The sequence below is a fragment of the Anthonomus grandis genome, chromosome 5, assembly GCF_022605725.1.
Source record: "Anthonomus grandis grandis chromosome 5, icAntGran1.3, whole genome shotgun sequence".
Taxonomy (NCBI): Eukaryota; Metazoa; Arthropoda; class Insecta; order Coleoptera; family Curculionidae; genus Anthonomus; species Anthonomus grandis.
Genome location: NC_065550.1, coordinates 11,930,241 through 11,945,908, shown reverse-complemented (window position 1 = coordinate 11,945,908; position 15,668 = coordinate 11,930,241). Strand labels below are relative to the sequence as shown.

Below are 15,668 nucleotides of genomic sequence, written 5' to 3'. Positions count from 1 at the left end.
GAAATGATTCTTTTTATGTTTTGGACATAACCAGGATAAAGCAAATCGATTACTATTACCTATAGCTATTGTTCCGATATGATTTAATTTTAATTTTTAGATATAATTTGTTTAACACTAAATAATTTTTTAAAATATTTTGATGTATTGTGTTTCAAAAAAATAGTCATATCTCACTCAATTACGGTTATCTATTATTCAAATTTATTTTAAAATTGATATTTAGGTTATACAAGATGACCCAAATGATTCTTTTTAAGTTTTGGACATAACCAGGGTTAAGAAAGTAGAACAGTTAATCATTATAGCATTGCCCGATTTGATTCCAATTTAATTTTTAAAGTTCATTTGATGTACTGTAAATTATTTTTAAAATTTTTCTTATGAATTGTTTTTTAAGAAAATAGTCATATCTCACTCTATTACTGTTATCTATTATTCGAATGTAATTTAAATTTACTATTTCGCATATACAAGATAGCCAAATGAAGTTTTTTACGGTTTGAACACAACCAGAATTAAGAAAATATAATAAATATTAGCGTTAACGATTGTTCCGATTTAATTTTTAGATATAATTTGATTAACCCTAAATGATTTTTAAAAATATTTTGATGTATTGTGTTTAAAAAAAATAGTCATATCTCACTCAATTACGGTTATCTATTATTCAAATTTATTTTAAAATTAATATTTAGGTTATACAAGATGACCCAAATGATCCTTTTTAAGTTTTGGACATAACGAGGATTAAGAAAATAGAACAATTAATCATAATAGCATTGTCCGATTTGATTCCAATTTAATTTTAAAAGTTCATTTGATGTACTGTAAATTATTTTTAAAATTTTTCTTATGAATTGTTTTTAAAAAAAATAATCATATCTCACTCTATTACTGTTATCTATTATTCGAATGTAATTTAAATTTACTATTTCGCATATACAAGATAGCCAAATGATGTTTTTTACGGTTTAAACACAACCAGAATTAAGAAAATATAATAAATAATAGCGTTAACGATTGTTCCGATTTAATTTTTAGATATAATATGATTAACCCTAAATGATTTTTAAAAATATTTTGATGTATTGTGTTTAAAAAAAATAGTCATATCTCACTCAATTACGGTTATCTATTATTCAAATTTATTTTAAAATTAATATTTAGGTTATACAAGATGACCCAAATGATCCTTTTTAAGTTTTGGACATAACGAGGATTAACAAAATATAACAATTAATCATTATAGCATTGTCCGATTTGATTACAATTTAATTTTTAAAGTTTATTTAATGTAGTGTAAATTATTTTTAAAATTTTTCTTATGAATTGTTTTTTAAAAAAATAATCATATCTCACTCTATTACTGTTATCTACTATTCGAATGTAATTTAAATTTACTATTTCGCATATACAAGATAGCCAAATGATGTTTTTTACGGTTTGAACACAACCAGAATTAAAAAAATATAATAACTAATAGCGTTAAAGATTGTTCTTATTTAATTTTAATTTAATTTTTAGATATAATTTGATTAATCTTAAATGATTTTTAAAAATAGTTTTATGTATTATGTTTTAAAACAATAGTCATATCTCACTCAATTACGGTTATCTATTATTCAAATTTATTTTAAAATTAATATTTAGGTAATACAAGATGACCCAAATGATCCTTTTTAAGTTTTGGACATAACCAGGTGTTTGAAATAAAAGCGACTCAAATCTTAATCGGATTTTTATTTCGTTAAAAACACAGACTGTACATCACTGGTTCAATTAACATTTATCACGGTATAAAAACACATAAAATGGTAAATTCTGCCGATATAAAATATCGTTACAATCCACGACGGCCACGGACTTAAACTTATGTCATCGTAACGAATACTAATCGACAACCAAAACTTAACTAAATTACCAAATACGTACAAAATATTATTTTTCAAGCCGGGAAGAAGATACTCGGAAAACCGTCTGGCTCTTTTCGCAAGAAGAAGGAGTTTTCGTACGGTCAAAAATGTATTAAACTTAAATATTATTTAAAGTAGCGAATTTTCTTAACATCCCCCCCGCCTTGAAAGAACCAAGACTTTCAACAAACCACAAAATACTTGTAAGATAATAAACCCTAACACCTAACATATCTTACTTTCTTCTTACATAAAACAGTTACAAACATGACTATGTTGACATATACTAACATAGTCTCAAAACAACTGTAAACCTAACTAAACGTAATTAAATTAAAATTAACACATTACACAAACAACACGCACCCGTTATTTAATATCTGCTTCGATTGGAAGCGGACACAACTTAGAAAAAGAACGAGTAACTTCACCACGTAAAGTTTTAAGAATTGCAACACGACTGGTTCCATCGACACCTGGATAAAGCCGTAATACTCGTCCCATTCGCCAATCCAAAGGTGGAATATTGTCCTCCTTGATCAAAACCAAGTCACCCTCCTTTAACTTGTCCTTACTGTGCTTCCACTTGACACGATTTTGAAGTTCAGCCACATATTCCTTACACCACCTAGACCAAAAGCTCTGCTGCATTTGTTGCAGCCTTTCAAAACGCGCTAACCTGTTTTCACTAACACTAAGTAAGTTCTTATCAGGTACCGAGGTAAGCCGCCTACCTATTAAAAAATGCGCAGGGGTTATTACATCCAGATCGCGAGGATCGGATGACATCGGAGTTAAAGGACGTGAATTGACAATGGCCTCTATTTGACACAAAATCGTTGTAAAGTCTTCATAACTTACATTATGATTGCCAACCACCCTTTTTAAATGATATTTGACAGTTTTGACGCCTGCCTCCCAAAGGCCTCCAAAATGAGGCGAGTAGGCAGGAATGAAATGCCATTTTATACCCTCATCTTTGACCAACCCTTCCAATTTGGATTGATAATCCTCTAAAAAATGACCAAATTCTTTTAATTTTGAAGAGGCTCCCAAAAAGTTTTTACCATTGTCAGAGTGAATTTCACTTGGTTTTCCCCTACGCGAGACAAACCTTCTAAGTGTGGCTATAAAAGCCTCTGTTGACAAACTTGTGACAACTTCTAAGTGTATGGCACGTGTCGTGAAACACACAAATAAACATATGTAACCCTTATATAATCTATTACCGCGACCTTGTGCAATCTTAAGATTAAACGGCCCCGCAAAGTCCACCCCTGTAATATTAAAAGGAGGCTGAATCGTTAAACGTGATTTTGGAAGATTGCCCATTTGAATCCCAAGAGATAACGGCTTAACTCGCGCACATACCACACACTCGTAAATTATTTTCTTTACTAAATTTCTCCCCCCAATAGGCCAATACCTTTCTCTTATGGAGCTCAATACCATCTGAGGACCAGCATGTAGCAATATTTTATGTTCGTGCCTCACAATTAGCCTGGATAAAATATGTTTACTACTTAATAGGGCAGGAAACTTCTTGTCATACTCAAAACCTGACAACCTCAACCTACCACCGACTCTCAAAATACCATCTTTGTCAAGAAAAGCATTTAACCCTGACAATTTACCTTTTTTTATGAATTGACCTTTCTTTAGAACAGCCAACTCCTTAGAAAAACTTTCACTTTGAGCAATTTTCACTAATTCCCTCTCAGAATTTCTTAATTCGTCCACAGATAACTCTCCAAAACGACGCAATTTCCCAAGTTTATTGCTCCTACAGTTATCCACAAATCTTTTACACCAAGCAAAAATCCTCTTGAATTTATCAAAATCTGAAATCTTATTAAGTAGCTCAAAGGGAATATTCTCAACACAAACATGAGCCTTGATCTTTTTTCTGGTTTCTGGAAGTTTATCCAAACTCACAATTTCTACATCTTTAACAAAATATTCCAACTGTCCCAACCAATCAGGACCATTAAACCACATCTTGTTGTTTTTTAACTTAGATGGAAAGACACCCCTGGACACCAGATCAGCGGGGTTATCTTCAGATTTTACATACCGCCATTTGTCACAATCTACCAAAGTTTGTATCTGAGCCACTCGATTTGATACGAACTGATTAAACTGATTTGCCGGCGACCTAATCCAACTTAACACTACAGTTGAATCACACCATAAAATCATTTCATCAAAATGTAGCACCTTTGATTCTAAAACCTCCTGAACCAGTTTTGAGAGTAATAATGCAGCTGACAGTTCCAATTTTGGTATAGTTAAAGCCTTTATTGGTGCCACTCTACTTTTAGCACATAGTAATTTAACCTGCAAACAACCTAAACTGTCAACGGTTCTGATATAGACGCAAGCCCCAAATGCATTTTGACTTGCATCAGAAAACCCATGTAATTCCATTCTTTTTGGATTTTCACATGACACAAATCTGGGAATTAAAAGACTATTAAATTCCAACATTTCACTTTTAAACCTTAACCAGTCATTCCTTAACTCTATTGGAATTTCATCATCCCACGACAATTTAAGCAACCACAGTTTCTGTAAGATGATTTTAGGAATTATGATACTAGCACTTAGCAAACCCAACGGGTCAAATATCTGAGCGATGTCAGAGAGTATTTTTCTTTTACTTATCACATCATTATTCAACGAAGATCCAATTTTATACGTAAAAACGTCCAAAGAACAGTTCCAAAATAATCCTAATGTTTTGGTTTTTCCACCTTCACCTAGATCCAACACAACATTATGCCCTTCTATATCTGGATTATCTGGACCCATCTGACTCAAAAAAACCTTGTTATTGGAGCAAAACTTTCTTAACTCGAAACCTGCTGATATTAAAATACTAGAAGTCTCTTTACACACCTCTATTGCCTCTTCTAGAGATGACGAACCGGAAATGAGATCATCCATCAACCAAATCTGCCTGTACATTTTCGCAATATCTGCGCAAAATGCCACCTTGTTTTGCCTAAATCGTAACAGAATCGACAACAAATTATCCTGTATTTTAGGTCCAACGTATTGTAAGTCATTAATGGAGACGCCACTGCTTGACTGTGCCGACCCATCATACACAACTCTTAATTTTGTTGTAGAGCTGTCCTCTTTAATCACTCCATGATGTGGAAGAAAGAAAGACACCTCATCCTCCTGAAAATCACTAGTCTTAGTCATGTGGCCCACTCTTTCATATTCGGCCATATATTCGCCATATTGCTTACGCAACGACTCACTTTTTTGAAACCTTCTTTCCAAGGAAAATAATCTTTGCAAAGCCATTTGTTTTGAATCTCCAAGTTTATCTACAGAATCTTTCAAAGGAATAGTCACCACAAATCGACCATCCTCACCACGAGAAGTTGTAGAAACAAACAAATTTTCACACATTACCTCCTCAGAAGACAAATTCTCATTTTTTGTCAATCCTGGTTCCTCCCATTGCCAAAACTTTTGCAACTGATTTTGCTCATCCAAATCCATTGCAAAATTACAAATAGTTTTAGAATTTTTCCCACCAGATATATTATTTTGGAACTCTCCAGAAATAATCCAACCCAAACATGTATTTTGGAGGCATGGCATACCATTGCCCAACGATATTTGCCCATCTCGCACGAGTTTCCAAAAAAATCCAGCCCCAATCAGCATATCAATCTCTTCTGGGATATGGAAGCCTGGATTTGCCAGCTGAATATTTCCAGGGATATTCAGTGCCTTCAAATTGACCTCATAAAGTGGAAGTTCCTCACTTATGCTCGGAATTATTAAACATGAGATTGAAGCCTTAAAGTTACCCAAACTAGACAAAAATTCAACCTCACACCTTTTTTTTACATTGCATGCGCTTTGACTAATCCCTACCACAGAAACGTCGACTGGTTTACCCTGCAACCCTAACCTGTTATACATCTTTTCCGTCAGAAAGTTGCTCATCGAACCCGAATCCAATAAAGCCCTGCATTCATGTAGTTCACCATAGACATCCTTAACCTTGACCACCGCTGTTGAGAGCAAAACCTGTTGGCCGCGATACCCACAATTTTTACCGCTACTCGTAGACATAGTGATACTAGTCTGCTCTGTACCTCCACTCGTAGTACTAACAACAACTTCCTGGCCCTTATTTACCTGAGCACTACTCCCCTCTAAGGAGGCCCTAGAGTAGTGTAATAGTGTATGATGATCCATACTACATTTTGCACACTTAGGTGCAGTACACTTCATACTAAAATGATTAGAGGAAAAGCAGCACATACAAAGCCTATTTCTTTTTACAATACTAACTCGAATTGGAACAGGGAAATTCAAAAACTCTTTGCAATTTACAAGTTCATGAAGGTCTTTACACACTGGACACTTCTTACCAACGCTTAAAAATGCCTTTTGTTCCTTGGGTTTACGCCAGTTACCTGAAATGTGATCTTTCTCTACCTTGGGACTCCTAGAATGTTCTAGAGTTTCCAACAGATCAGCCCTACCTTTAATAAACTCTTTAAAATCTGACAACAAAGGAGTTTCATTTTTAACCTTAAGGCTCTCCCACTCTTTTAAACTAATACGATCTAACTTAGAGGCTAAATGATGAATTATTAAATCATCCCAAGATTGCACCGGTCTACCCAAATTTTCTAATGCCCGCAAATGTTTCGACACCGTATCACACAAGTTTCTCAAGCCCTCAGAAGACTCATGTCGCAAAGGAGAAACCTCAAAAATTCCCGAAATGTGGTTTTGGATAAGTATTCTTTTATTATTAAATCTTTTACATAATGACTCCCACGCTATGTTGTAATTTACGGCGCTAAACTCAATAGATTCGATTACTTGCTTAGCAGACCCCAATAACTGCGCCCTCAAATAATGAAATTTCTGTACTTCACTGATACCCTGATTTTTATGGATTAAACTCTCAAATGTGTCTTTAAATTCCAGCCATTTATTATAAGACCCATCAAAAGTTGGAATATTAATTAACGGTAATTTAACACTATTTGAAAGATTTTCCGTAACCACATTGCGAACCGCGTTGTTCACATTTGAACTTGCCCCAGAATTCATGTTTGAGGGTGCCTCAGATACACTTGAAATATCGCTTTTATTATCTCCGTCCTTACGAGATTTTAATATCTTTTTTGCCCTACTCACCGCTTTAAAATAATCATTTTCAAAAGCATCCCTCTCACTAAGCCTTAATTCAAAATCTTCTTCATTACAATTTAATTCTATCTCAGTTTGATAACCCTCAAACTCCCCAAAGATTTCCTCAATTTTATTACATCTAGTTTCTAACTCTATAAGAAGGGTTTCATCTAAAAGCTCATTTTCCCCCAAATTAGAAACTTTATCCTCAATTTCTGCCAAATATTTTCTGAAAAGAGTGATTCGCCCCTTCACAGCCCCTCGCTTTTTAATTAACAATTTAAGATCTTCCTCCATTGTACAATTCTATATAAAAGCCCTGTATCCTAATACGTAACGCAAACACAAATATGCACCAAAATTTATAGTAATATAGAGGCCACAAAATTCTTAACCTATGTTACCTGTTCTTTACATTTTTCACCAAATCTTACTCGCCACACTCCACACTACGAAGCACTGTCCAAAAAAGTCCACTTTTTTAAGCCACTTGCGGCTTAAGAGCCCACACAATAAGGAATAAGGCCACCAGCACCAGCTACCAACACCTCCTGGGTTCCCACAAATAAACCCTTCAAATAGCGTACAGCTCTTCACAGCGCGTTTAGTATCCACAGCAAAACGCTTAATAAGCCAGCTATTTGTAACTTGCCTCTCACAATAGACAAATTCCCAAATTAAACAAATTCCAAGTCCGGGCCTGACTATTTACGATTGGAAAGTCCACACTGGAATTCACACATCAAATTCACTTTCCAATCCCCAAATTGTGTTTACCAATTTATACCGTTTTATCCAAGAACCAATCGTGCAACACCATGCACGAAAACACTAAAAGTTCACATGGAAGGACCCAAAAATAATAAATCCGAGCTCGAAGACCAAAAATGTTTGAAATAAAAGCGACTCAAATTTATCTTAATCGGATTTTTATTTCGTTAAAAACACAGACTGTACATCACTGGTTCAATTAACATTTATCACGGTATAAAAACACATAAAATGGTAAATTCTGCCGATATAAAATATCGTTACAATCCACGACGGCCACGGACTTAAACTTATGTCATCGTAACGAATACTAATCGACAACCAAAACTTAACTAAATTACCAAATACGTACAAAATATTATTTTTCAAGCCGGGAAGAAGATACTCGGAAAACCGTCTGGCTCTTTTCGCAAGAAGAAGGAGTTTTCGTACGGTCAAAAATGTATTAAACTTAAATATTATTTAAAGTAGCGAATTTTCTTAACACCAGGGTTAAGAAAATAGAACAATTAATTATTGTAGCATTGTCCCATTTGATTCCAATTTAATTTTTGAAGTTGATTTGATATACTGTAAATTATTTTTAAAATTTTTCTTATAAATTGCTTTAAAAAAAATAATTATATTTCACTCTATTACAGTTATCTATTAATCGAATATATTTTAAATTTACTATTTCGCACAAGATAGCTAAATGATGTTTTTTACGGTTTGAACACAACCAGAGTTAAGAAAATATATTAACTAATAGCGTTAGCGATTGTTCTGATTTAATTTTAATTCAATTTTTAGGTAAAATTTGAATAACCCTTGATAATTTTTAAAAATATTTTGATCTATTGTGTTTAAAAAAAAATAGTCATATCTCACTCAATTACGGTTATCTATTATTCAAATATAATTTAAAATTATTATTTAGGTGATACAAGATGACTAAAATTATCCTTTTTATATTTTGGACATAACCAGGATAAAGAAAATCGATTACTATTACCTATAGCTATTGTTCCAATATGATTTCATTTTAATTTTTAGATATAATTTGTTTAACACTATATAAATTTTTAAAATATTTTGATGTATTGTGTTTCAAAAAAATAGTCATATTTCACTCAATTACGGTTATCTATTATTCAAATTTATTTTAAAATTGATATTTAGGTTATACAAGATGACACAAATGATCCTTTTTAAGTTTTGGACATAACCAGGGTTAAGAAAATAGAACAATCAATCATTATAGCATTGTCCGATTTGATTCCGATTTAATTTTTGAAGTTCATTTGATGAACTGTAAATTATTTTTAAAATTTTTCTAATGAATTGTTTTTTAAAAAAATAATAATATCTCACACTATTACTGTTACCTATTATTCGAATATAATTTAAATTTACTATTTCGCATATACAAGATACCCAAATGATGCTTTTTACGGTTTGAATACAACCAGATATAAGAAAATATAATAAATAATAGCGTTAACGATTGTTCCGATTTAATTTTTTGATATAATTTGATTAACCCTAAATGATTTTTAAAAATATTTTGATGTATTGTGTTTAAAAAAATAGTCATATCTCACTCAATTACGGTTATCTATTATTCAAATTTCTTTTAAAATTAATATTTAGGTTATACAAGATGACCCAATTGATCCTTTTTAAGTTTTGGACATAACCAGGGTTAAAAAAATAGAACAATTAATCATTATAGCATTGTCCGATTTGATTCCAATTTAATTTTTGAAGTTGATTTGATATACTGTAAATTATTTTTAAAATTTTTCTTATGAATTGCTTTTTAAAAAAATAATTATATTTCACTCTATTACAGTTATCTATTATTCGAACATAATTTAAATTTACTATTTCGCATATACAAGATAGCCAAATGATGTTTTTTACGGTTTGAACACAACCAGAATTTAAAAAAATATAATTACTAATAGCGTTAAAGATTGTTCTAATTTAATTTTAATTTAATTTGTAGATATAATTTGATTAACCCTAAATAATTTTTAAAAATATTTTGATGTATTGTGTTTAAAAAAAATAGTCATATCTCACTCAATTACGGTTATCTATTATTCAAATTTCTTTTAAAATTAATATTTAGGTTATACAAGATGACCCAATTTATCCTTTTTAAGTTTTGGACATCACCAGGGTTAAGAAAATAGAACAATTAATCATTATAGCATTGTCCGATTTGATTCCAATTTAATTTTTGAAATTGATTTGATATACTGTAAATTATTTTTAAAATTTTTCTTATGAATTGCTTTTTAAAAAAATAATTATATTTCACTCTATTACAGTTATCTATTAATCGAATATATTTTAAATTTACTATTTCGCACAAGATAGCTAAATGAAGTTTTTTACGGTTTGAACACAACCAGAGTTAAGAAAATATAAGAACTAATAGCGTTAGCGATTGTTCTGATTTAATTTTAATTCAATTTTTAGGTAAAATTTGAATAACCCTAAATAAATTTTTTTAAATATTTTGATGTATTGTGTTAAAAAAAAATTGTTATATCTCACTCAATTACGGTTATCTATTATTCAAATATAATTTAAAATTATTATTTAGGTTATACAAGATGACTGAAATGATCCTTTTTATGTTTTGGACATAACCAGGATAAAGAAAATCGATTACTATTACCTATAGCTATTGTCCCGGTATGATTTCATTTTAATTTTTAGATATAATTTGTTTAACACTAAATAAATTTTTAAAATATTTTGATGTATTGTGTTTCAAAAAAATAGTCATATCTCACTCAATTACGGTTATCTATTATTCAAATTTATTTTAAAATTGATATTTAGGTTATACAAGATGACACAAATGATCCTTTTTAAGTTTTGGACATAACCAGGGTTAAGAAAATAGAACAATTAATCATTATAGCATTGTCCGATTTGATTCCAATTTAATTTTTGAAGGTGATTTGATATACTGTAAATTATTTTTAAAATTTTTCTTATGAATTGCTTTTTAAAAAAATAATTATATTTCACTCTATTACAGTTATCTATTATTCGAATATAATTTAAATTTACTATTTCGCATATACAAGATAGCCAAATGAAGCTTTTTACGGTTTGAACACAACCAGATATAAGAAAATATAATAAATAATAGCGTTAACGATTGTTCCGATTTATTTTTTAGATATAATTTGATTAACCCTAAATGATTTTAAAAAATATTTTGATGTATTGTGTTTAAAGAAAAAAGTCATATCTCACTCAATTACGGTTATCTATTATTCAAAAACAATTTAAAATTATGATTTAGGTTATACAAGATGATTCAAATGATACTTTTTATGTTTTGGACATAACCAGGATAAAGAAAATCGATTACTATTACCTATAGCTATTATTCCGATATGATTTCAATTAAATTTTTAGATATACTTTGTTTAACCCTAAATAATTTTTTAAAATGATGTGTTGTGTTTTAAAAAACTAGTCATATCTCACTCAATTACGGTTATCTATTATTCAAATTTATTTTAAAATTAATATTTAGGTTATACAAAATGACTCAAATTATCCTTTTTAAGCTTTGGCATAACCAGGGTTAAGAAAATAGATCGATTAATCATTATTGCATTGTCCGATTTGATTTCAATTTAATTTTTGAAGTTTATTTGATTTACTGTAAATTATTTTTTAAATTTTTCTTATGAATTGTTTTTTAAAAAAATAAATATATCTCACTCTATTACTGTTATCTATTATTCGAACATGATTAATATTTACTATTTCGCATATACAAGATAGCCAAATAATGTTCTTTATGGCTTGAACACAACCAGAATTAAGATAATATAATAACTAATAGCGTTAACGATTGTTCTGATTTAATTTTAATTTAATTTTTAGATATAATTTGTTTAACCCTAAATGATTTTTAAAAATATTTTAATGAATTATGTTTAAAAAAAATAGTCATATTACACTCAATTACAGTTATCTATAATTCAAATATAATTTAAAGTTATTATTTAGGTTATACAAGATGACTCAAATGATCCTTTTTATGTTTTGGACATAACCAGGATAAAGAAAATCGATTACTATTACCTATAGCTATTGTTCCGATATGATTTCAGTTTGATTTTTAGATATAATTTGTTTAACCCTAAATAATTTTTTAAAATATTTTGATGTATTGTGTTTCAAAAAAATAGTCATTTCTCACTCAATTACGGTTATCTATTATTCAAATTTATTTTAAAATAAATATTTAGGTTATACAAGATGACCCAAATGATCCTTTTTGAGTTTTGGACATAACCAGGGTAAAGAAAATAGAACAATTAATCATTATTGCATTGTCTGATTTGATTTCAATTTAATTTTTGAAGTTCATTTGATTTACTGTAAATTATTTTTAAAATTTTTCTTATGAATTGTTTTTTAAAAAAATAAATATATCTCACTCTATTACTGTTATCTATTATTCGAATATGATTTAAATTTACTATTTCGCATATACAAGATAGCCAAATAATGTTCTTTACGGCTTGAACACAACCAGAATTAAGAAAATATAATAGCTAATAGCGTTAACGATTGTTCCGATTTAATTTATAGATATAATTTGATTAACCCTAAATGATATTTAAAAATATTTTAATGTATTGTGTTTAAAAGAATAGTCATATCTCATTCAATTACGGTTATCTATTATTCAAATTTATTATAAAATTAATATTCAGGTAATACAAGATGACCCAAATGATCCTTTTTAAGTTTTGGACATAACGAGGATTAAGAAAATAGAACAATTAATCATTATAGCATTGTCCGATTTGATTCCAATTTAATTTTTGAAGTTGATTTGATATACTGTAAATTATTTTTAAAATTTTTCTTATGAATTGCTTTTTAAAATAATAATTATATTTCACTCTATTACAGTTATCTATTAATCGAATATATTTTAAATTTACTATTTCGCACAAGATAGCTAAATGATGTTTTTTACGGTTTGAACACAACCAGAGTTAAGAAAATATAATAACTAATAGCGTTAGCGATTGTTCTGATTTAATTTTAATTCAATTTTTAGGTAAAATTGTTCTTTTTTCTTAACCAGGGTTAAGAAAAAAGAACAATCAATCATTATAGCATTGTCCGATTTGATTCCGATTTAATTTTTGAAGTTCATTTGATGTACTGTAAATTATTTTTAAAATTTTTCTAATGAATTGTTTTTAAAAAAAATAATCATATCTCACTCTATTACTGTTATCTATTATTCGAATATAATTTAAATTTAATATTTCGCATATACAAGATAGCCAAATGATGCTTTTTACGGTTTGAACACAACCAGATATAAGAAAATATAATAAATAATAGCGTTAACGATTGTTCCGATTTAATTTTTAGATATAATTTGATTAACCCTAAATGGTATTGTGTTTAAAAAAATAGTCATATCTCACTCAATTACGGTTATCTATTATTCAAATTTCATTTAAAATTAATATTTAGGTTATACAAGATGACCCAATTGATCCTTTTTAAGTTTTGGACGTAACCACGGTTAAGAAAATAGAACAATTAATCATTATAGCATTGTCCGATTTGATTCCAATTTAATTTTTGAAGTTGATTTGATATACTGTAATTTATTTTTAAAATTTTTCTTATAAATTGCTTTTAAAAAAAATAATTATATTTCACTCTATTACAGTTATCTATTATTCGAACATAATTTAAATTTACTATTTCGCATATACAAGATAGCCAAATGATGTTTTTTACGGTTTGAACACAACCAGAATTAAAAAAAATATAATAACTAATAGCGTTAAAGATTGTTCTAATTTAATTTGTAGATATAATTTGATTAACCCTAAATAATTTTTAAAAATATTTTGATGTATAGTGCTTAAAAAAAATAGTCATATCTCACTCAATTACGGTTATCTATTATTCAAATTTATTTTAAAATTAATATTTAGGTTATACAAGATGACCCAAATGATCCTTTTTAAGTTTTGGACATAACCAGGATTAAGAAAGTAGAACAGTTAATCATCATAGCATTGTCCGATTTGATTCCAATTTAATTTTTTAAGTTAATTTGATGTACTGTAAATTATTTTTAAAATTTTTCTTATGAATTGTTTTTTAAAAAAATAATCATATCTCACTCTATTACTGTTATCTACTATTCGAATGTAATTTTAATTTACTATTTCGCATATACAAGATAGCCAAATGATGTTTTTTACGGTTTGAACACAACCAGAATTAGAAAAATATAATAACTAATAGCGTTAAAGATTGTTCCGATATAATTTTTAGATATAATTTGATTAACACTAAATGATTTTTAAAAATATTTTAATGTATTGTGTTTAAAAAAAATAGTCATATCTCACTCAATAACGGTTATCTATTATTCAAATTTATTTTAAAATTAATATTTAGATTATACAAGATGACCCAATTGATCCTTTTTAAGTTTTGGACATAACCAGGGTTAAGAAAAAAGAACAATCAATCATTATAGCATTGTCCGATTTGATTCCGATTTAATTTTTGAAGTTCATTTGATGTACTGTAAATTATTTTTAAAATTTTTCTAATGAATTGTTTTTTAAAAAAATAATCATATCTCACTCTATTACTGTTATCTATTATTCGAATATAATTTAAATTTAATATTTCGCATATACAAGATAGCCAAATGATGCTTTTTACGGTTTGAACACAACCAGATATAAGAAAATATAATAAATAATAGCGTTAACGATTGTTCCGATTTAATTTTTAGATATAATTTGATTAACCCTAAATGGTATTGTGTTTAAAAAAATAGTCATATCTCACTCAATTACGGTTATCTATTATTCAAATTTCATTTAAAATTAATATTTAGGTTATACAGGATGACCCAATTGATCCTTTTTAAGTTTTGGACGTAACCACGGTTAAGAAAATAGAACAATTAATCATTATAGCATTGTCCGATTTGATTCCAATTTAATTTTTGAAGTTGATTTGATATACTGTAATTTATTTTTAAAATTTTTCTTATAAATTGCTTTTAAAAAAAATAATTATATTTCACTCTATTACGTATCTATTATTCGAACATAATTTAAATTTACTATTTCGCATATACAAGATAGCCAAATGATGTTTTTTACGGTTTGAACACAACCAGAATTAAAAAAAATATAATAACTAATAGCGTTAAAGATTGTTCTAATTTAATTTGTAGATATAATTTGATTAACCCTAAATAATTTTTAAAAATATTTTGATGTATAGTGCTTAAAAAAAATAGTCATATCTCACTCAATTACGGTTATCTATTATTCAAATTTATTTTAAAATTAATATTTAGGTTATACAAGATGACCCAAATGATCCTTTTTAAGTTTTGGACATAACCAGGATTAAGAAAGTAGAACAGTTAATCATCATAGCATTGTCCGATTTGATTCCAATTTAATTTTTTAGGTTAATTTGATGTACTGTAAATTATTTTTAAAATTTTTCTTATGAATTGTTTTTTAAGAAAATAATCATATCTCACTCTATTACTGTTATCTACTATTCGAATGTAATTTTAATTTACTATTTCGCATATACAAGATAGCCAAATGATGTTTTTTACGGTTTGAACACAACCAGAATTAGAAAAATATAATAACTAATAGCGTTAAAGATTGTTCCGATATAATTTTTAGATATAATTTGATTAACCCTAAATGATTTTTAAAAATATTTTAATGTATTGTGTTTAAAAGAATAGTCATA

General features: G+C 28.4%; 1 protein-coding gene across 1 annotated transcript; it reads right to left on the bottom strand.

Annotated features, from left to right (window-relative positions):
• Nucleotides 1-2,285: 2,285 nt before the first annotated feature.
• On the bottom strand, nt 2,286-7,388 carry LOC126736152 (uncharacterized). The gene has a single exon (XM_050440383.1). It carries the CDS (start codon nt 7,386-7,388, stop codon nt 2,286-2,288), a length of 5,103 nt encoding a protein of 1,700 aa, XP_050296340.1.
• Nucleotides 7,389-15,668: the final 8,280 nt, after the last annotated feature.

Bases quoted from the DNA above. Each gene is read 5' to 3' on its own strand.
- LOC126736152 (XM_050440383.1), bottom strand. From the start codon at position 7,388: ATGGAGGAAGATCTTAAATTGTTAATTAAAAAGCGAGGGGCTGTGAAG.